This window comes from Hipposideros armiger, unplaced genomic scaffold (assembly GCF_001890085.2).
Source record: "Hipposideros armiger isolate ML-2016 unplaced genomic scaffold, ASM189008v1 scaffold_164, whole genome shotgun sequence".
Classification (NCBI taxonomy): domain Eukaryota; kingdom Metazoa; phylum Chordata; class Mammalia; order Chiroptera; family Hipposideridae; genus Hipposideros; species Hipposideros armiger.
In genome coordinates, this window is record NW_017731514.1 from 2290940 (window position 1) to 2312342 (window position 21403).

Sequence of the window (21403 nt, forward strand, 5' to 3'; positions counted from 1 at the left end):
GGGGCGGGGCGGGCCAGGGTGTCGGGATTGCGGGTCACATTCAGGAGTTTGACGTGGTCCTAAAGGTGATGCCATTTGGAAATAGCTCTGTGACATGACGGGAGTCCACTTAGTGACAAAGAGTGTCCTGGTTACCATGCGAGGACCGGCTGGAGGGGGCTGGCGGGCAGAATGAGAAGTCGGGGGACCCTGCTCCAGAGGCCTTGCTGCCGTTTCCCTAAGCGGGAATTGTTAGTTGGTTTTAGTTCCAACATGACACACATTTTAAATTTTAATGGCTATGTATATTTGAATGGGTATTAGCAAAACTGTATCTAGCACATCAGATCTGTTATACAAAGCTACAGGAGTAATCCATTTAAGGTTTTAAAGAAATAAGTTGATTTAAAGACAAATAATAGGGCAGAGTGGGGGACCTGGTGTCCAGGAGGCCCCTCCTGTCACAGTGGACCAAAGGATGCCAGTGTAGTTTAAAAAAATACATAATTGCAAAGGAAGAGAGACTGTCATAGACCAGAAAACACGGGAAAATGTTAATCGGCAGAGGTCGAGGAGCCACATCAAAGCTGCGATTTCCCCGGGAGCATCTGCCCGTCTGTGTCCAGGGCCCACAGCCTGGTTTTCATGTGCCTGGAGACCCTTCAGACCACACAGGTGCTCGGGCTCGCCTTCCCTGGCCTTGGCCATGGAGGTTAAAGGGAAGGGAAAGGGAAAAGCCCTCAGGGCTTCCCACCACTGTCCAGCCTTCACGTGGGCGTGGAGCTCCAGTTCCGGTGACTCGTGAGTCCTGAAAAGTACCAAGCTGGACATGTAGCGTGAAGAAAGAGTGCCCGTGGGCTTTGTCAGAAACAAATGCAGTTTTTCCCCCAAAGAAAACCATTTGTGATACAAGCCTCCAAGAATTCCAACAGATAAACGTTCCAAGGCACCTAAACCCCCGGTGGGGACAGTGGCTGAAGTCCGAGGAAGCAGCCGCCAGGACCGAGAACCAGCGGAGAACAGGCTGCAGGAACAGAGCCGCACAGGTGTTAGTTACCCGGACCTGCTGGTTTCACACGGGGCAGACGCTAAAGGAGCGTTTGGAGTGACAGAAGGACACGATCACGTCTACAAAGCAGGTCACACCGCAGTGAGCCCACTACAACGGGCTGCAGTTTGTTCCATGTTGTTCACTGTGCTCCGGCATTATCCTCAGGCCTTTCCATGGTTCATGTATTGAATCTTCCTGACATTTTACAGAGGAGGAAACTGAGGCACGGAGAGGCCCTTGTCCCAGCCACAGTGGCTCCAGGGCTATGCTCCTGGTCTCCCACGGCGCTGCCTCAGGGGCCTTTGGGAGAGCTGATGGTGTCTTCATCCAAAAGGCAGATCTAGACCCGCAAAAAGGTCAGCGCCCCATACGTCACGTTCTCTTACAACACAATTAAGTTACAAATCGATAAGCAAAAAAGCTAGACAAAACAAAACAAAAATGAACCACGGATGTTTATAGATTTAAAAAACATACTGTAAGTAAGACTTGATCGAAGGGACTCATAAAGCAGAATAAAGAAACTATTCATTAAAACCGTGGAACGCAGCTAAAACGGGACTTAGCGAAGCAAATTTATAGCCTCAAATGCATGTTAGCATCAGAGATGAAGAAAAGCCAGATATTAATGAGCCAATCGTCCATCTTACCTTAGAAAAAGAACTGATTTCAGAATAAGTCAAAGCCACGTCACATTTGTGTGTGTTAGAATAGATCCACAGCAGAAAGAGAAAGTCAGCAGAAGACGGACATAGTAAAGACAGCAGCAGCAACGGATGAAATGCAGAAGCTCAGCAGATCGAAAACCAAATCAAAAGTTAGTCCTTTGAAAAGGCTGGTGAAGTGAACACGCTTCAAGCATAATCAGTAGTGGAAACGGGGGAAGCACATGAAAGTGGAATTAAGACTCTCAGCTAGGACATTATTACAGATGCAACAGGGAGTCAAGGAAAACGGAATCTTATGAACGAATTTGGAGTAAGTTTCTAAAAATTGGAAGAAGTGTCAATAGAAATTGAATCAGAAATACAAATCTTTCCACGAAGACAACGTCAGGCCCCACCCGTTACACGGGATGTCCAGCAAACCTTCAAGGAAGACACCCAGTTTTGTACAGACTCTGAGAATGGAAACGAGGAGGCGAGAGGCAAACACACCTTTCTGCTTAAGCCATCGAAGGCCGGTGGTACCACTGTGAACGCAGAAACCCTAAATGAAAGACTGGCACGCAGGACCTGGCCATTTAAACATGTAATACCTTGTGACCAAATTGAGCTTATCCCGGAATGCAAGGCAGGTCCGACATTAAAGAAACTATCATACTTATGTAACTCACCACATTTGCAATTAAAGGAAAACAACCTTGTCGCCTCCACTGATGCAGGGAAAGCATGTGATGAAACTCTTCAGCCGTCCATGGTAAGAGCTTCAGTAAATCAGGAATAGAAGGAACTGTTCCAACCTGCTAGTTGCATCTACAGGAAAGGCCCCGAGCAAAACAAGCGTCATTATCTGGAGAGGAGTAAGCAAAGCAGGGCCCCTGGTAAGTCAGGAAGCAGAAGACATGGCTGCCACCCCCCTGTCAGGAGATCTGAGCGTATAAGTGACAGCTTCAGCCGGCGCAGTGACATCAGACGCAGGAACACACTCCGTCTCTAGTTCCTCTGCTTGTCCTCCTCTCTGACACACTCGTCAGCTCTCCTGCCTGCAGTGACCTCCGTGTAGCCAACCCAGGGCCACTCCCTGCTCACCTGCACTTGACCCTTCTGCCGCGTCTCATATCCCTGCGTCCCCTCCCGGCCCCCCGGCTGCCCATTTTAGGCCCTTCACCCTCAATGCGTCCCCCTGGCCTGGATCACGGGCCACTGTCCCGCAGTCTTAGACTCACCTGTCCACTGCCTACCCGGCATCTCCACTTGGATGCCTCACAGGTGTCTTCAGCTTGTCATGGCCACAGAGCAGACTGTCACCACCTTCCCACCAAAACACTGCCTCCTGCAGACTTCCCTCAAACCTTTCCTCCCCTGAGGAAATGGCGGCCCCACCCTTCCGGCTGTCGCTTCCGAAGCCGTTAGTGTTAATGTCAGCTGCCCCTGCCTCGTTCCGGTGTCTCCTGTCCTCAGAGCAGCTTGCTGGCTCACCTTCCGAACCTGTCTAGACTTGGGACCCTTCTCACCGCTGCCCGGCTCCCCCTGGCCTGAGCAGTGACACCTCGGTTTCACAATTTCCATGGTCCCCTCGCCGACCCCCCGGGTCTGCCTGTTCCCACCCCACCCCATCCACATGTGTTGTCAGCGTGCCAGCCAGAGGCACCCTTCGGGAGCACGCCTGTCCTTTGCCCAGAGCTGCCTGTGGGCCCCAGAACAGGCCCAGCCACCAGGGAGGCCCCGGGCACCTGGGCCTTCACCTCCAGCTCCGCTTCCGGCCCCAGTCTCTGCAGCCACGCAGATCTCGCTGTGTCTGGAACGTGCCGGGCCGTCTCGAACCTCAGGGGCCTTGCGTTTCCCCCACATATCTACATGGCTCCCTCTTTGGGTCTTTGTTTAAATGGAACCTTAGGAGACTGACCACCGCGTACATTGCAAGCCACGTCCCCCCAGACGCCCGGCAATTTCCTGTCCTGCTTCCTTGCGGTGTTTTCTCACAGCACCTTATGCGCTGTTTTATTTATTCACTGGTAAACTATTAGCAGTGGCGGCACCGTGTCATACACAGGTGGCAGTCGTGAAGGCGGCAGGTCCGAGTTCACAGGTGTGTGCCTGACCTGAGGGGCAGCACGGAGGGGCTCTGAAGCCAGCTAGGTGTGGAGCCCCAAGGGGGCATCTGGGATGGAGGAGGGGCACGCGGGAGGACTTGAGGGGCAGGGGACTCGGCCCCTGTGGGCGGTGTCCCCGTGTGACACGGTTTCCCCGACCCATGGCTGTGGAGCCAGTGCCCCTGGATCTGCCTTTTATCACTGTTGGCTGTCATCTGTGCGGGAGAAGAAAGTGGACAGCTGTTGAACTTGCCTAAAACCTGGTCTGCTGTTCACGTCTTATTTCCCAGGCGGCTGGGACTTAAAGAGAAAAACGTGTTTGTTTTGATGAGGCGAGAATGTCAAAACTGCGGCACTAAGTAGAGGGGAGCCAGCGCCCCGGCTCCAGCCCTCTGAGCCAGACGAGCCCCGGCCCCCCACACACTAACACCTCTCGTCTTCTTCCTTGCAGTCCGAGCCTGAGGGCTTTTCCCATTTCCATCTGTACGTCTGCGCTGCATTTCTTGTCAGATGGAGGAAAGAAATCCTAGAAGAAAGAGATTTTCAAGTAAGTGAACACTTTTCAAAAGACCCCGAGTTTGGTTTTCTGTGTGGAGAGCTGCTTCCCACAGCCCAGCTCACGGGGTTACTGGCAAGAGCTTTGAGGCTCGGGGCTCACCGACCTCCTGCTGTTTGAAAACTGTCACGCTGAGGCCACCGCTTGGCCACCGCAGTCCTGTGGGGCGTGGGCTCTGCCGGCGCCAGGCGCCACCCAGGTGGCTGTTTCACAGGCCCCTTTGCAACAGCACCCGGAGCCAGCCTGTGTCCCCAGCCGTGTGGCCGGGAGGCTCCCAGGAGCTTGGTGACAGCAGCTGGGCTGTGAGGCACTAGGGTAGCTTCTGGAACTGGTGCCTGGTGCTTGGTGACGCAGGCTGTGTTGCTTGGCCTCCGTGCACTGCTGTTTCCTGTGACGTACTGGGAAAGCCACACTCGCACCCGTGCGTCAGAGGCTCTGGGCCTGACCGAGGGGTTCCGTGTGGGCGAGTCCCCAGCCCCGTCCCCACCCTCGTGTGCCTGTGCGTGGTGGCCCGAGACCCAGTGGGGTGTGGCCCCTTCATGGGGTGATACCCCCCCGTACCCGAGGTGCTGGGGAGGCCGTCCTGCCCCCCAGTGCCTTGCCCATGCCCCGAGGATTGGGGTGCCTGTGGTGTAGTGACGCGAGCACCAATAGTGGGGACCGGGACCGCTCTGCCACCGAATGGCTGGGGGTCACTCTCCGCCACTTCACCTCCTCGAGTCCCCAACTTTCAGGTGACACTCAGGCTGGGAGGCCAGGGTCCTTGGTCACGGGCGGCGGCTCTGGGCCACTGGCCTGGCCTTGTTGTGCCTCAGCCCCTGTGTGTCCGACTCTGAGGACCCTGCTCCGCCTGCTGAGGGCCCGAGTCCTGCCTCACTGCCCAGTGGCGTCCTGGGTGGCTGGGGAAGGTGAGGGCGTCGCTTCCCTCCAGCTGGCCCTTCCTGTCAGCGCGGGGCTCGGCTGGACCCTGCGGCAGCATCGGAGCCACCTCCCGGTCCCGGGCGGCCGTCGTCCCTGCCTCCTCAAGCCCCCATCACGGTTTGTAAAGTAGGGAGAAGACACCCAGCCTGCCCGGCCGGCTTGTGCAGGGGCTTGGTCATCTGTCCCCCATCTTCCACCTGCTCCCCAATTAGGGACAGTGCTACAGGGTCCCTTTCCCACAAGGTGGCTCACAACAGACCAGATACACACTGGCCATGGGGGACAGCAGAGGGGCCACAGCAGGGCCGCGACCCCCGGGGCTGGAGGACAGGAGAGAGCAGCCCGTGCACAAGGGTCCCCAAGCTGGGTCTGGGGACGTGCCCGGCTGGGAGGTCGGTACTGGCCCCTCCTGGTCCCGGCCCCGTTTGGACCACCCATCTTCCCGCCCCTCACACAGAGCCCCTGTGATGGGGCTGCCCAGGACCCTGCAGCGTGGCAGGTGTGACCCCCCGTGGCAGCATGTCCGCAACCTTGGACGTGCGATGATGAGCCCACTCTGTCACCCTCGGTACTTCATCACATTTTTTAAGACAAACCACATGTTTGCTGTTTGACTGGGGATATCGCTCTGCTGTGATTGGAGAGTGCGACTCGGGCAGCTGGTTAAAGCGTTTTGCCGCCTTCTCAGCCCCGCTCACTTGCCTTGAGGCTGACGGAGGCCAGGGCACAGGCACAGCCCAGGGGGCGGGTGGCGAGAGCTCCGAGGGCCCGCGGAGCGCCAGGGCTGGGGGGCGGACACCGCTTCGCCCGAGCGCAGAGCACACCTGAGCGCTGACGTCGTGGGGGCTAGACGGAGAGCGTGTGTATGAACTCCGCAGTGCGTTGCGGAGGATTAAACTAAATGGGAAAAGAAATAAGAGAAAATAGGAATTCAGAACCTCTGGCACCCTGGGGAGCGCGGGGGACTTGCGTTTGCATCGTGACATTTTAGGAAACTGGCTCCGCCTCCACGAAGACAGCCTGAGTGACGGGCCCCAAGCCGCGTCTCCAGCAGCAGAGCACTTGGGGGGAGAGGCTTTAAAAGCCCTCAGTCCTCGTGGCGCTGCAGTCCGCCCCTGGGAAATAAGGTGTCGCTCCCCGTCATTTCCACAGGGAGAGAGTCATTTTCAGAGGAGCGAGCCTTTCCAGGAGGGAGGCGGAGACTCTCTTGGTGTTAACATGGCCCAGCGTCGCCGCACAGGGAGGGCGGTGGCTTTGCTCGGTCCCGAAGGATGCGCCCAGGCAGGAAGTTGGGGTGCCGCCCCTTTCCTGCTCTTTCCTGTGGGTCTTGGTGTCTGAGGCTCGCCCAGGCCGATGGTCTGCTTGCGTCCAGTTCTGTAAGCGTCTGTGAGGGCCTGCTGGGCCCACTGCGTGGAGGGGCACCTTCTGCCGTGGCCGCTCGCGCCCGTCCTGAGCGCTGGTGCCCGGAGCTTCGTGCTTTCCCCTGAGGAGTCGCCGACCCCCGGCCAGTGATCGCCGCCCCCCCACCTCTGACTCTGGTTCCCAGTTCTGTCCCACCCTGGGGGTCCCCCGTCCCCACCTCTGCTGGCCATTGAGGCCCGAGCCTCAGCGCCCACAGCCTGGATACTGCCCTTCATGGGCCTTTTCTAACCAGATTTGTGGGGTGTCCAGGGTGGCAGGAGCCCCTGTGCGCAGCCTTGTGCCCCCTGGTGGCACGCTCCACCTCTGAGGGTTATAAGAAGAGCACTCGGGCGCAGAAGGGGAGGGACCTCTGCAGTGAGCAGGAGGCCCCTCCGCCCGCCCAGGCACACGTGGTGGCCAAACCAGCCTTTGAGGGGCCGGCCCCAGCCTCTCCGGCAGCCAGAACCCTTCGCGGCCCCCAGAGCACAGAGCGTCTGTGAGGCGTGTGCGCGTCCTCGCGGCATGCCCCCCCTCACCCACGGGCCATGTTGTCACGCTCCAGGTGACGGCATTACTGGGATTTTTGGTCAATTTATAAGTAAAGCGTTACAAAGTAGGTGAAAATAAGCCACCCTGAAAACCATTATGTCTGTTTTATCCCCAAAGTCTAAGCTCTTCATTTGGCGTCCCAGCATGCGGGGGTCCAACGGCAGCCCCCTTCGCAGCCCCCGCCCCTCTGGTCCTCGACGACAGCGCCCTTGTCACCTCATCCTGGTGAGGGCAGCACCCCGGCGGGATGGTCCCTGCCCTCCGGCCTCCTGAGCCATGACCCAGAAGCCATGGGGACGCAGCGATGCGCTGTGAAATCGGAGGGTCTCGCCGGGTAGGAGTTGGCACTGCTGTTTCTGATTTTGAAGAGGGCAAGTCCCTTAGACACACAGGAGGTGGCAGCATGCAGTGTTCTTCTTCAGGGTAGAGACAGTCATTATGGTGAAGGCAGCGTGGAACTCCCAGTGACATTGGGGACCTTCTCTGATGTCAGGAGCTTAGCCATCTGTAAATATCTGCAGTTGACGAACGACCAGCCTCCTTAGGAGGGACGGGCCCTCGCCCCGTGCGTGGGTGCCTGTGTGGTGCAGCCAGCCCCGGAGGCCAGAGGCCGGTGAGTGCAGGGAAGCCCATCTGCCCACAGAGGGGGTGCCTGGCCCTGTGCCCGCGTCCTGGTGAGCGCTCCCACCCGCATGGTGCTTGGTGGCTCAGGCGCTGTCCCCTTGGTCTCCTGTGGCTTGCTGGTGGCTGCTCAGTGGGACCAGGCAGGACCGGGTGAGTGCCATCCCGGTGGGAGGGCCTCAGTCTGTTCTGCTGTCATCGGTGCTGGTCCCGCGCACCCCTCGCCCTCCCTCTGGGCCAGGCCCTGTGCCGTCTGTCAGGAGACTCGGTTCCCCCCACGAGGGGCTGCACCAGCCAGGGAGGGACAGATGAGTGAGGGGTGGGTCACACTCAGCATGGGACCTGGGCCAGCAGGCCTGTGGCAAGGGGATGGGAGTGATAAATCAGGTGAGGGGCACAGGGTGCGAGAGAGCCGGGAGCGGGCAGGGGTGGTATCCAGGTCACTGAGCAGATGAGGTGAGGCCTGCTCTGCGGTGCGGGTCATTCAGTAACGTTGGTGCTGAGAGGGCTGGGGGGGGGTTGGAAGGGAGGTGAACCGAGAAGGAGCAGAGCCCGGAGGCCTCCTTCCCAGGGTGGAGAGCCCAGGATGGCATGGGTGATGGCATGGGTACAGTAGGAGGAAGGTGACTTCTGGGAGGCGGTGACAGTGAGGCCAGAGCCCTGCGGGAGGGGCGGAGGGGGCTGAAGGGAGGGGTGGAGGGAGCAGATTCAGAGGAGAGCAGGGGGGAGACTGACACCTGGAATGTAAGGAGCCCTAATACGTGCCGCTGCAAGGGGGGCCATGGGCAGGGCGGTGACAGGATGGCTGTGCTGTCAGGCTTTTGGGAGCGGCGACGTCATCCTGTGGCCACAGCCCTCGGGCTCCAAGCAGCGCCTCCGCAGTTAGAATCATCGGGGCAGAGGCTTCTGGGAACGTAGACACGATGCTCCCGTCTCACGTCGGAAAGTCTCGATTTATGCACTCTTCCGTCAGCACATTAAACTTGAATTTAAGTTTTAAATTAAACTTTACAAAACAGACAGAACAAAATTGGATGAAGCAATTGTAGGAGACTTCCAGCATATTAATCAGGATAAAAATACAGTTATTGTGAATCTGAATCACAAAAAACAGGGGTGGCTTGAGAGGTCTGGGGGTTTAAACTGTACAAATAGAGGCTGCATCTTTTGTCGAAGCATTTGTGGGACATTTACAAAATTAGCCATCTGTCACAGGCCATAAAAATTGTCAAAATCTAAAAAACTGGAGTAACGCGGGCTCCATATTATTCCAAAACTGGACTAATATATTTGCTGAGCACAGTCCTTTAAAACTAGATAACGATAAAGTTGAAACTGAAGAATCAAGCATTTGGCAATAAAGAGCCCTCTTCAGAGTAACGTGGGTCAAGATGATAGTGACCCTGTAAATACAGAATGGTGTTTTAAAATGTACGTGGCCAGTGCTGGGCCTGCCAACCAATTCACAGCCAAAATGCTTTTATTATTTAACATTAAAATATAAACTGGGGTGTCCGGTTAGCTCAGTTGGTTAGAGCGTTGTGCTCATAACGCCAAGGTTGCCGGTTCAATCCCCACATGGGCCACTGAGCTGTGCCCTCCACAAGTATTGGATCATTGGGAAAGTCATGACGTAGTGTTCTATAGATTTCAATGCAAAAATGCATCATGACTTTCCCGATGACCCAATAGATTGAAGACAACTAGTTGACTTGGAGCTGATGGGTCTTGGAAAAACACACTGTTCCCCAATAAAAAAATTTTAAAAAAAGAAAAAAATATGCACGCGCGCGCTCGCACACACACACACACACACACACACACACTCTCACACTTATACTCATCCTTTAAATGAAGAACTTAGATATGGAAAAATAAAGTCAACTTATGATAAAGACAATAAAGGAATTAATGAGTAAAAATAAATGAATGGATCAGAAAACTGAGTTAAGTAAGTACATCTCAGAGGGACCTTTAAAAACGTCAATTAAACCGTCTAACCTGTAGTAAGCAGAACCAAGATAAACGCGTGAGAGCAACAGTCCTCCATATTGGCGAGGAGAAATCTATAGATTTGGGTAGAATGTAAAATGCCAAAATTGCCTCAAGATGAGGTTAGAAAAATAAACCTGAATGGACCCATCATTTTGGGAGAAATTCCAACATGGTCAAAAGTCTTACTTTTAAATATAGTTTTAAGGCCAGAAAATGTCTTACCAGTGGCTCCTTTCAAAAACATTTTGCTGTGTAACCTTGGCAACTACAGAGAGAAGCGGAGAACTCGGCCCTCTGCTGTACGGAGCTAGACGCTTACGTTCTTACTTCCTATGGGACTATCTCAATCAATCGTTAGTGACTTAATAACTATGGTTACTCTCCATGTGTGTGTGTCTGTCTCTCTGCCATTCTCCACATGGAGAGGTGAGGCTGGGAGGCCACTGTGCTCAGCAGGTCCCTCAGCCCCTGGCGCAGTGCCTGACCTGGGAGGCCCGGATGTGAACAGGTTGAGTAGGGGAGTATTTATTAATATGAAAGATGGCACCCATAAAAGTGGAATTGGAATCTAATTTCACTTGCAGTATAAATACAGATGTCCTTAATAAAGTACCAGCAAATTTAAATAAAAATGCTCCAGACAAATATTTTTTTACACCAGGAATTCTGAATTGGTTTATTATTTATAAGTCTGTTTGTGTCGGGGTCCCACCATGCAGGGCTTCATTAGAAGGGCTCACGGGCCTCAGCGTGCAGTCTTGCTTGTGGCTGAGACTTGTCAGGGAGGGTGAGGGGCAGGCACCCAGGGGTGTGGGGAATCCGGGCCCGGGTTCCTCAGGCCTCCCCCTGGGGGCCACACAGAGCATGCTCCCTCCAGCAGCACATGCAGTGCCATGTGTCTGCCCTGGGAAGCCCGGAACACACCCTGAGCCCAAGGATTTTATTGGGGGCAGGTCACAGAGGCACCCTCTGCCCACAAAGTTCCAGATCCTGGAAGGAAAGCCGGTGGTCCCTGTGAATCCCTTCGTTCGTACGAGCCATCTAGGTGGGCTGGCACGGAGGTTCAGCTTTGTCACTTAGGGAGCATCCCAAGAGCCAAGGTCCAGGTGCCAGCCAAGGGCCAGCTCCGCGTCCAGGTCCCTGGAAAGTCGTCTGCAGTGGTGTCTCTCCCTGTTCATGACTGACGGATCTCCCCAGCAATAAACCCGTGGCCCTAGGTCACGTGATGCCACACACCACACACCCCACACACACACCGGGACTTTAAAATAGATTTTTAAATGCTGGGCCCGTTGTGGAGTAAGCTAGCACTTGAACTAGTGTTTGCCATGAGGCATCTGCTGGTTCCTGCTCGGGGATGACCCCAGGTGGAAACAGCCAGGCACCCCCCGTGGGACGGAGGAGAAAAGCTGAGCAGGTGAGGGTTGGGTCGGAAACCCTTTGCATGAACCCACGCGAGCGAACCAAAGCAGGCAGACAGATGTGGGCGTGTGGGTTCCCGCTTGTGTGAGACTTAACTCTGAATGGAACAGGCCTGAAAGCAAGCGTCTCCTGACCATCCCAACCACAGGCTCGCCCTCCCACTCATTTGAGGCTTCACAAAAGGCTTCGAGTACTTCCGTGATGGGAACACCCACACCGAGACGTTGGTTTAAAATGGCCAGAGCCCCAGGTGCTGAACCTGAGAAAACGACACATTTGAAGCACAGCTCTGATGCTGTGAACGTATGTCTGAAACATCATAAACTCAAAAAGCAGGTGAAAAACAGAAAAAAAATTCTCCCTCACAAACAGGATCAAAGCACATCTTAAATCTTTAACATACAAAGAAGTCACACAAATGACTGTTGAAAAGAAAATGTTGTTGTGGAAAACGGATGGCGGCGATCTAAACAGTCCTCAGAAGAACTCATGCAAGGGTTTAGTCAATGTAAATCCATCGTCCGTCGTACAGAACTGAAAATCCAAACAGACGCTACCTCTCAAGTTAGCAGTGCTCGTAAAAAGGCACTTCCTTAAAATCGATGGAGGTGGCGTAAAGCAGGCCTCCCCTCATCCCTGCAGGCTGTGGTCCTACGTAAGCTTCCTGGAGAGCTAGTGAGTCACGTCCAGAGCCTTGTCTTTGATCGGGCGTGGTCCCTCTCGTTTGTGACTATGGGAAAACCAGTTGTCCGCAGCCTGAGTGTCCGTCCAGCGTGAGGAGAGCAGCCCCCAGAGGGTTGGCGCCGCTGGATGGAGCACTTTCTAACGACCAGAGGTCATATCTGCTCATTACGGCTACAGATGCGTGGTAACGCTTCCAGTACACATCTGTGTGGGGAAAAGCATGCTCTGAAATACACGTATCGACACGACATACACACAAACACACATGTGTACATGCATCTAAAACATCTACACACGTGCATGCATAGAACATGCTCACATCACCCCATATGTGCATGTGTATAAAATGAACACATTCCACATGCATCTGAGACAACCTGTACATGTGCACGCGATAAAATTCATCTCCGCATGCACGTATCACACACATCACATCTACATACACACATTACACGTGTATATACATACAAACGTGACCCCATTTTCCCTGTGTTACATGCATGGAAAAGAGACAGAACAGAAACGGACCACCATGTTAGCATTATTTCATTTTAGTGGTAAGATGATGGACATTTTTATGTTCTTGTTGGAATGATGTTTACATTTTACACATCTTCTCGGCATGTGGAAAACATGGCTTTTTCACTTGGGTGATTCCCAGTTGAAGGAGGTGAGAGCCCATGGCAGCTGCCTGGCTTGGAGCTGGCGCTCAGTGACGCTGGGCTCGCGAGTGCTGACCTTGCTGTGGATGCCGCAGTGGGCGTCTCCCTGTGCTGGGGGTCCCCGTATGCTTGCACGTGCACGTGCTCCCTGTGCTGGGGGTCCCAGTAGGCTCACACATGTGTGCACATGAAGACACACACACACACACACACACACACTGAGTGGTCATCAGAGGCGAGAAGCAAGTCCTGCTTGTTGAGGACCGTCAGCCGCCACAGGCGTGTGTTAGTCAGTGGAGACGGAATAGGTTCTTGACTGAAGGAATGGAGGCTGCAGATGGGGAGGTGACAGGGCTCGGGGACTGCATAGAAAGGGAGGGGAGTGGACTCAACTGCACACGCGCGCATGCGCACACACATGCACGCACATGCACATGCACACATGCACACACATGCGCACATGCACACACACACACATGCATACACACTGGCTCAGAGAGGTGCACAGGGCTGTTGAGACTGAGACAGTTGCTTCCCTTTGGCCAAGTTGCCCCGTGGAGGTTTCTCGATCTGCGTGGTCCAGCTCAGAGGTCACTCTCACGCCTGCATTTTGTTAATTGGACCAAGCTGCTTTCCTCCGTGTCGTCCGTTTCCCCATCTGTGAGGAGGGGCTGGGTGAGCTCATTCTGAGTAACCGCGTGGGATCCGTGTGCAGACGGGCCGGATCCAGTGCGTGGCCTTCGAGCCCCCTCCTGGCTGGCCACCCGATCCCTGGGCTCACAGCCTTCTGTGTGTGTCGGGGTGGGAGGACCCTGCCCCCCCCACAGCCCCAGCCCTGATCGCAGCAGGCCCCCCAAATGTGCCTCGCTGCCGCCTTCAGGGATCTTTGGTAAAGAAACAGCAAGGATATTAAAGGAACCTCGGCATCTCTGATTTATAAAGACAGGAGGAAGGGTGACAGCGCCACAGCCGAGCCTGTGGAGACGCCTTCAAGCAAATGCTCCTTGGAAGGCCTCTGTCTGCCTGGACTCCGGCCTCTGAAGAGCCGAGCCAGCTTCAGGATTACATGGAAGGGGCGGAGAGAAGACAGCACTCGCTCCCACCGTGGGGGACCCGCCACCTCCAGGGTTTCCCCCCTCAGAGAGCAGGGTGTTGATGACCCCGAGGTCTCAGCTGCTCCAGGACCCCGGGAGGACGGGGAGCATCTTTGCTTTCCTTGGGCCACCCCAGCTGATCCCTGGAGCGTGGGCCACAGCCCTCCGTCCGGCCCCTGCCTGGGGTGTGGAGGAAATGAAGCAGCAGGTGCCTGCTGCCCGGTGAGTCTTGGGCACAGGGTGTAACCGCCCTGCTGCCCGCACCCGGAGGGCCAGCCTCCTCGCAGGCAGGCGCTTTGCTGTTCTGGGTCACAGGTGCGCATGTCCTCGGTGCAGCTAATGTGTCCACGGGCATCGTCCTGCCCACTGGGTCACAGAAATGGCCCCGGGCGTGGCTTCCTTTCTTGGACAAGACGGACTGACTGTAACACTGAGCGGCCTTCTCTTGGCTCATGGTTCTTACGGGTTTGTGTCTCGTCCTGTGTTCATCTGAAGCAGCAAATGTCACGAAATGCCAAAGTAAAGATCAATTGTCTCTATCATTTCAAGACATTTTAAAGACAAAATTGGGTCAATTGGAAACTAATCTTTAAGTAGATTGTTGCGCTCCTGTGGATTGCTACATGTTAGTGTGGATTTTGTGTGGCTGTGTGGTGTGTTGTGGGGTCTGCGTGGCTGTGTGGGGTTGTGTGGGGTCTGTGTGGCTGTGTGGGGTGTTGTGGGGTCTGCGTGGCCGTGTGGGGTGCAGCATTCGTTCTCTTTGGGGCATGTGTTCTTTATTGTCTGTCCCCCTGAGCTGCACCGGCCTGGACGCCCCTCGCCCGCCTGCCTGCCCGCCTCATCCCCAACCATGCATCCAGTACCCCTAGTTCCTGGCCCCTTCCCTGCGGGGTGCCCGTTCGGGGTGCCGTGAGCTTTGTGGTGAGTGGGAGGAGCTGCTGCTCTGTCCCGTTGGTGGTTCCGGTTCCGTCTGCCCTGCACAGGCCTCCATGTCCCCTGCCCGCCTGCAGTGGTCCATTTGCTGTCATCATTTCCCTTCGAGAACTGAGCTCACCAGGTGGTTTTTGAAGAAAAGAAATGAAAGTCTGCACAAGGCTGCAGAAAATCGATTTTGTCCCATGACTGTCCTCAGGTATACCTATATTTTTATTAAGTCACCTCTCGGTGATGGGTTTCGGTCTCCAGTGGATGAGCAGCTGGAACCCGAGCTTGTGTGGCCCTACTGGGCCTGGTGGCCACAGGTCTGTGCCCAGGCCACTATCAGTCACCTCAGCCTCCCGGAGAGCGGGCCAGTGCCAGCCCGTGGGCCCCTCTGTGTTCAGAACTCTTAGGCACCGTGGGCTCCAGTGCCGTGGAAACACCTAGCGCTTCACCAGGTCATGCCTGGTAATGCAAGTGATAGGCAAAGAAACGGGCTGTCACCTGAGTGGTGACAATTCACACCCTTCAGCGCCAGCCTGTGCCATGCCAGCCCGCCTGCCCGCGGAGCAGAGCTGGATGTGCCCACAGCTGCCCCCGGGTGTCCGGGGTAAGCGTTATTCTTTTCTCTCTCTTCCTTTTGAGATTAGACGGCAGTGAGTGCTGTCACCTCTTGGGAAGGGGCTCTCAGACTTTCTTTCCGGTCCCCTGTCATTGACGGGTTTCAGTGTGTGTGCTTCCTGAGACCCGTGTGGTCAGAGATCTAACATAATGTCAGAAAAAGCCAAGATAAGAGAGCCGTCACTTTTCAGTTGTGTGACCCTCATCGAGTAGAGGCCCTCGGAGCCTGAGGATTGTGTCTTATCGATCCAGCTTCTCTTTCTAATGTGGTATTTCCGTAAATTAATAGGAAGTCGCTTAGCAGAGAGGATTGGGAGCTGGATGAGGAGAGCGTTGGGGTTGGGACTGTCCCCGAGTATTCTTGCCCAAGCCCATACTTATAAAAATTAAAAAAAAATTATTAAAGCTATCCATGTACATATATATTTTTTAAAAAACAAAAAGTTTTAAAAGACTACTAAAAAAGGTATTCTTTCTCTCCCCACCTTCCTCCCACTTCAAGAAGCAACCACTTTCTCCTTTTAACTTGTTGTCTTTGGTTTTTGTTTTTCGTATTTATCTGACTTTCTATTGTAAATAGCTGTCCCTTGGTTTTTCCCTTAAATAATGCCTTTCTGCCTCAGAAAGGGAAGGTGAACTTTTGCTCTCGTCCTCCGCTGTCCCCACCCCAGGCTCCCGGGGTCTGGTCAGCTGACTGACGTGGCTAGGTTTGCAGCCTCATGTGTGTGACATTAACCCCGCCTTGCACACCTCTGGCGGCCTCAGTGTTACCAGCACTCTCAGCTCTCTGCGAACCGCTCCCTAACTCACCCCTAACAACCACCGGCTTACCAGACGTGGCAGCAGGTGTCCGCACATAGCGGCCCCTTGGACCGCCGCCGCCCGGGTCCTTCCCCCTGAGCTGGGCTGCGGTCCTGCCACCTGCTTCCGCATCCTGGTGCCTGTCCCCTTCTTTGGCGGGGAGGCGAGGTGTGGCGTGTTGAGGACGCGTGTCCTGTTGGAGACCCGCTCTCCCTCGGGCCTTTGAATGGGCTGCTGCACTTTTCCTCACTGCCACTGAGCCATGTGGGGCCATCCAACTCCAGCCCCTTAGGTCCTCCGTCTGCTGCTCCCCTATCAGGGAGCTTGACTGTGTCCCCATTGCCCTGAGGAGCAAGCGGCCAGTGGGCCGTTCAGTCTGGAAAACTCCAGGTTTTCATCTCTGAGAGTTTTCCTAAATTACCAGCTCCTGCCGTGTTTCTTTCTAGAATGCTTATTAGAAGGAGGTTCAGGATGACCCTTCATTTCTGACCTTTTCTGTGTTCTGTCTGTTCTATTTCCATCTGTTCCATCATTGCAGGGATTCAAACAAACCGGGAGCTTTTGAAAACACAGGTCCCCGGCCCTCAGCCCCAGAAGCCCCCATCCAGGTGACTCGGAGGCTCTGCCACGTGTGGGAGCCACCGGGGACGTGCCCACTCGGCTCCCTCTGGCTCTGCTAACCCGAGTGCCCGGGAGGCGTGTGTGCGTTTAGCGTGTTGCTGTAACCTCGGATCCCTGCAGGGGACCATCCTCGGTAGGTGGACCCCGGGTTCCTGTAGCGTGCAGAAATTCAGGATACTCAGTGTCTGGGGACAGGGCTTTATGCAAATCACACATTTGAAGGGAATGGGAATCAAATGATGTGTGTCAGTTTGAACCAAGGCCTTGACTCCCTGGGTGGACATTGAGTTCACGTGGAGATTTCGGCCTCACACAGGCCCAGTGTTGGTGTGAGTGTGGGACGGGAAGGGACGGCCACCATGGCCTCAGGCGGCTGTGTGTGCTCACTGAGACTTGAAAAAGAAAGGGCTCCAAAAAGGGAAATTGCAGATGTTCAGGTGGTGTCTATGAAAAGGAACTTCCTGTCCACTTCATTAACTGTTCAACTCCGTGTTCATATAAATTTGATGATGTTTGAGAATAAATTGCGGGGTAGAATTTGTCAGTTTGCATAAGATCCATGCACAAGGATGTAGAAATCATAGCCACTTTTAAGGTAAGCAGATTAACTTGCAGCTAAATAATTTCAAAGCAAAATTATAAAAATCCTTCCATGTTTTTATGAGAAAAAATATATTTGATGCGGAGCACGGCTGTATTTTAATATGCTAGTTGCATAGCAGGGAGCCTGTGAATGTGCTTGGGACAAGGACAGTGCAGGGTGTGAGCCCGCCCGCTGAGAGGGTCTGGGCGGCTGCCTCGCAAGGGCCACCTGCCGTCCAGGGTGCGATTTCCACTACTGGATGCTTCTGAAAGTCCAGGTGATTCCAGCTGTAAATCCAAGTGGCAGCCCCTGGTTCTGCAGGGTGGCGTTTTAGGGCACACTCCTTCATCTCCTGGCTGCTGGCAGGAAACTCAAGGGCAGTGAGGGAGGCAGGCACAGCCGCAGTATGTCCTCTGCGCCTGCACCACGCTCGTGTCAGCCGCGCATGAATCACGCCCCTGATAGGTCAGCGGTCGGCTGCAGCTTCAGGCCGGCTGCGTGGCACTGCACCCTGGGCACCATCTGGGCTCAGAAGTGCTTCCTGGCTTGTCAGGTCAAGTGAAGAGCCTGTGCCTTTAGCCTCCCCCCACCCCCCTTCCCCCAGCTTCTGTTCTCGCCTTCCTCCTTTCCTTTCACAGAAGAGGAATGTCTCTTGCCTACTGGAAGGGACACTTTAACCCCGACTCCCTCCCCTCGGCCTAGAGCGATCCCAGGCACAGCTCAGTTCTTCCCCAGGCTCCTGGGCCGAGCCCCTCCCTCAGGACAAACCTGCCTGCAGGTGAAGCGGAGGGCAGCTGAGATCTGGGGTTCGGCCAGCGTCTCCCCCTTGCTCACGTCTGCCCGTGAATTAGTCTTGCCACTAAAGAAAAAAATTACAGCCACCATTCAGATCATTAATTGAAAGGCCCTCATTATCTCATTAATGGTGTTTGATATCTAAGGCAGATAAACTTCGGGAAGCTCGTCTGTTCAGTCCCCGAAGAAATGTAATTACATCTTGGGCCCTTATTAAAACGTCTCCCTGTCAGCTGTCACACGTTCCGTTTTGCAGCCTTTCGTGGACACCCAAATGAATCTAGTCTGGAAATAAAATTAACCGACCCTCCGCGTAAAATGCATTTGGCCAAGGGTTTGAGGAAAGCATGCCTGGCTGTAAATGGGGGTACACAGCCCCTCGGGCTTCCAGGAGACTGATGGGCCCAGCCCTCCTCAGACACCCTGTTCCCTAGACACCCCCCCTCCTCACACCCCCCTCCTCGTGCGCCCCCCTCCCTAGATCTCGTCCTCGTGTGGTGGGTGTAATTCAGAATGAGACCCGAGGGTGTTGCCAGGTGGTGAGCCTGGGAGGGATGGAGTCACCCTAATAGGCTTACAGTCTTAACCCGGCTGGGAAGGCTGAGATGTCCTAGGTAAACCTGGGATAAAGAAGAGATCAAATGGGAACGGACAGCCGGGAGCGCCGTGTCCTCCATAAGAACCCGCACTTGGCTGGATTAGATTATGAGCTCCTGACCTTCTTTGTGGAAAGAACCCCTAAAGCCCCCTGGTATGTCCGCCCACCCCTGTGTCCTGTGCACATTTAACCGTGTCCTGTGCTTCCGAGCACCCCAAGCCTGCAGGACGCTGTGCTGGAGAGGGGCGCCCCACAAAGCAGAGCCCCGACCAGTGCCCCTTCAGTATGAGGTCACTGAGCGTGCGCTGAGTGTCAGCACCATCTAAGCCTGAATCGATGGGCCTGGAGCCGGCTGGGGAAGCGCGCTGGCGGCCGGTGGGTGTTGGCAGAGCCCGGGCCTGGGCAGTGGGAGAGGAAGCTGTGAGTGGCCTGAGGGTCTCGGATCCCCACTTCCAGGCGAAAATGAGGCTCAGCAAAATGAACAGCCGTAAAGCACGATGCTAGTGGGGTCCAGCAGGGTTGGCACTCCTCGCGTCCTGCAGCCTCCCACTGCCCAGCTGCCCGCTTCAGCCTGACGGAAGCCACAGCCCCGCCCCAGGGCCCCACGGTCCTGTCCCGAGTCCTTCCTGTGTCGACTCGGTTCAGCGGCAGGAGACTTTGGGGGTGGGGGGTGTGGTGCTGAGGCTGTAACACGCCACTTCATACCCGGAGCCATGGACAACAGCACAAAGACCCAGGGCCACTCAGGAGTCCTGAGGTGGAACCTGTGGCCCCCCCACTGCGTGTGTCCCTGTGGGACCACTTAGTCACCCCCCCCACACCAGGACTAGCGAGGAGCTCAGACAGGCCGTGAGTGGGCGCTCTGGGAGTTGGTGCTGGCGTCCAGCACACCTTGGGCCCTCGGCATTGGGGGCAGCTGTGGTCCAGACAAGGTGACAACAAATGGGCCCCCCCTCCCTCCAGAGCCCCCCAGACCTGGCTTTCCCATCAGAGCACCCCAGCCAGTCTGGTGTCACCGCGGATCAGCTCTTAGTGCCCCTGCAGGGGTCCAGCACGAAGTCAACAAACCCGGCCTCAGGGTCCTCACCAAGACCCCAGCCCTCGTGCTGACACAGGAAACACAATCAAGCAGGTAAAAGGGACGGATGGAAGTGCTTGAGGGGTTCTCTGGGCCGCCCTGCGGTCCACCTTCAACCCAGAAGGCCCTTGATCTGTACAGAACATTCATTTTTGTTAAATTAGTTTGAGGATTTTCAGGGCAAACATGATAGGACTTCTTAATTCAATGTTGGGGTGTTTGTTTTTTGAGATAAAACTCACAAGAAGTTGCATTGATCTTTTAATTCCTCATGCAAAGAAAAAAATATTTGCTCTTCTCTTATTTAGTGTGTCTGACTCTCAGCTGGGGGTGGGGATGGAGGTGGCAGGGTCCAGCCAGCAGGATGGTGGGGTGCTGCAGACATCGCTGCTGAGCCCATCGTCACCGTGTCACCCCTCCCAGCACACATGGGACGCTTGCTGCCCCTTATGAGGGAGCTGAGGACCCCCATCACATCCCATCTTTCCTTCTCCCCTGGAGCGGCCTTCCCCAGGCCTCCATCTGACTTCTGGGGGAGCTGGGGTGTCTCCACCCCAAGCCTCATGCTCTGTGCCCCACAGCAGGGACCTCTCCTGCCAAGCACCCCCAGCCCTCAGCAAGCTTCACAGCCCAGACCAGACTGGTTTCTCTCTGGCTCAGTGTCTCTTCCTGTAGCACGGGTACCAGCACCCCCTCTCAGGGTTGCCACTAATGCGGGGAGCACAGGTGCTCCGTGGAGTACCATCATCAACGTCACTGTCCCCTAATAGGATCGCTACTTTCCTGTCATTCAGAGGCTTGGGAACCCCAGAGATCTCACGCGTGAGCCCGCCATCCGAGTCCGCAGTCACAGAGGTGGAGCATGTCGGGGTCACGTCCCAGCCCCCTGCTTCTGTGTGCGCTGTGGTCCCGGCTGAGGATCCCGGGCCACCCCTGTGTGCTCACGCGTCAGACAGTGGCTCCCCTCAGCCGGCTGTGGTGTCAGCACGTTTTCCTGGGGAAGCTGCGGGCACCGTGTGTCTGCGGCCCCCGGACGGCCCTTCGGGGTGGCTGCCGGTCTTGTCCCCCTCGTCCGCGTCAGCAGGAACCTCCTTGGGCAGCCCTCCAGGAATCGGGACAGTCCTGTGCTTCCTGCTGCCCTCTGTGGCCAGGTCGTCAGTCCATGGCCATCCCAGCTGGTGGCCCAGCCTGGCTTTGGGACCTTAGGCCTGGGAGTTTCACACCTCGCTTTTGCCAGAAATTGACCTCGTGTGTGTGCACGCTTGAGTCACCATGGGCTCGTGCAGTGACCAGTTAGGCACCGGGACTCTGAGGCCTCCCAAGGCTGGAACCCCAGCTCCGCGCTCCCCATGGAGCTGCTGGGCCATGTCTGGGGCAGCCGTTGGCATGAGCCTTGGTGGCTACCGCGTGTGGCCACACCTCCCACACCCTTTCCGGGCGCACGTCTCCGGGCAGGAGTTTACTCAGGTGTGAGTCCTGAAGTGCCCCAGGCTGGGGGGCCCCATCCATGTCGCTCAGGGTGTGTGTGTAGCCCTGGGGGGCCCAGATCCTTCGTGCCCACCTTTCCCAGAGGTCTCAGGGTTCCTCACCTGTCCAGAGGCCGACTTCCCTTGAGAGAATCGCTGTGCTGGGACGCCATACCTGTCGCACCTTCGGGGACGTGCGTGTCTGTGCTCAGGCGGGGCTGGTGGGGGTGGG

At 55.7% G+C, this 21403-nt stretch overlaps 1 protein-coding gene across 2 annotated transcripts in view; it reads left to right on the top strand.

Moving 5' to 3' along the window:
• The window catches only part of TBC1D22A (TBC1 domain family member 22A), a 285991-nt gene that overhangs the window by 240413 nt on the left and 24175 nt on the right, over nt 1-21403 (top strand). For both annotated transcript variants that reach the window (XM_019651702.1, XM_019651703.1), the window contains one exon: nt 4237-4332. In XM_019651702.1, coding sequence (XP_019507247.1) covers nt 4237-4332 — 96 coding nt within the window. The remainder of the gene's footprint in view (nt 1-4236; nt 4333-21403) is intronic.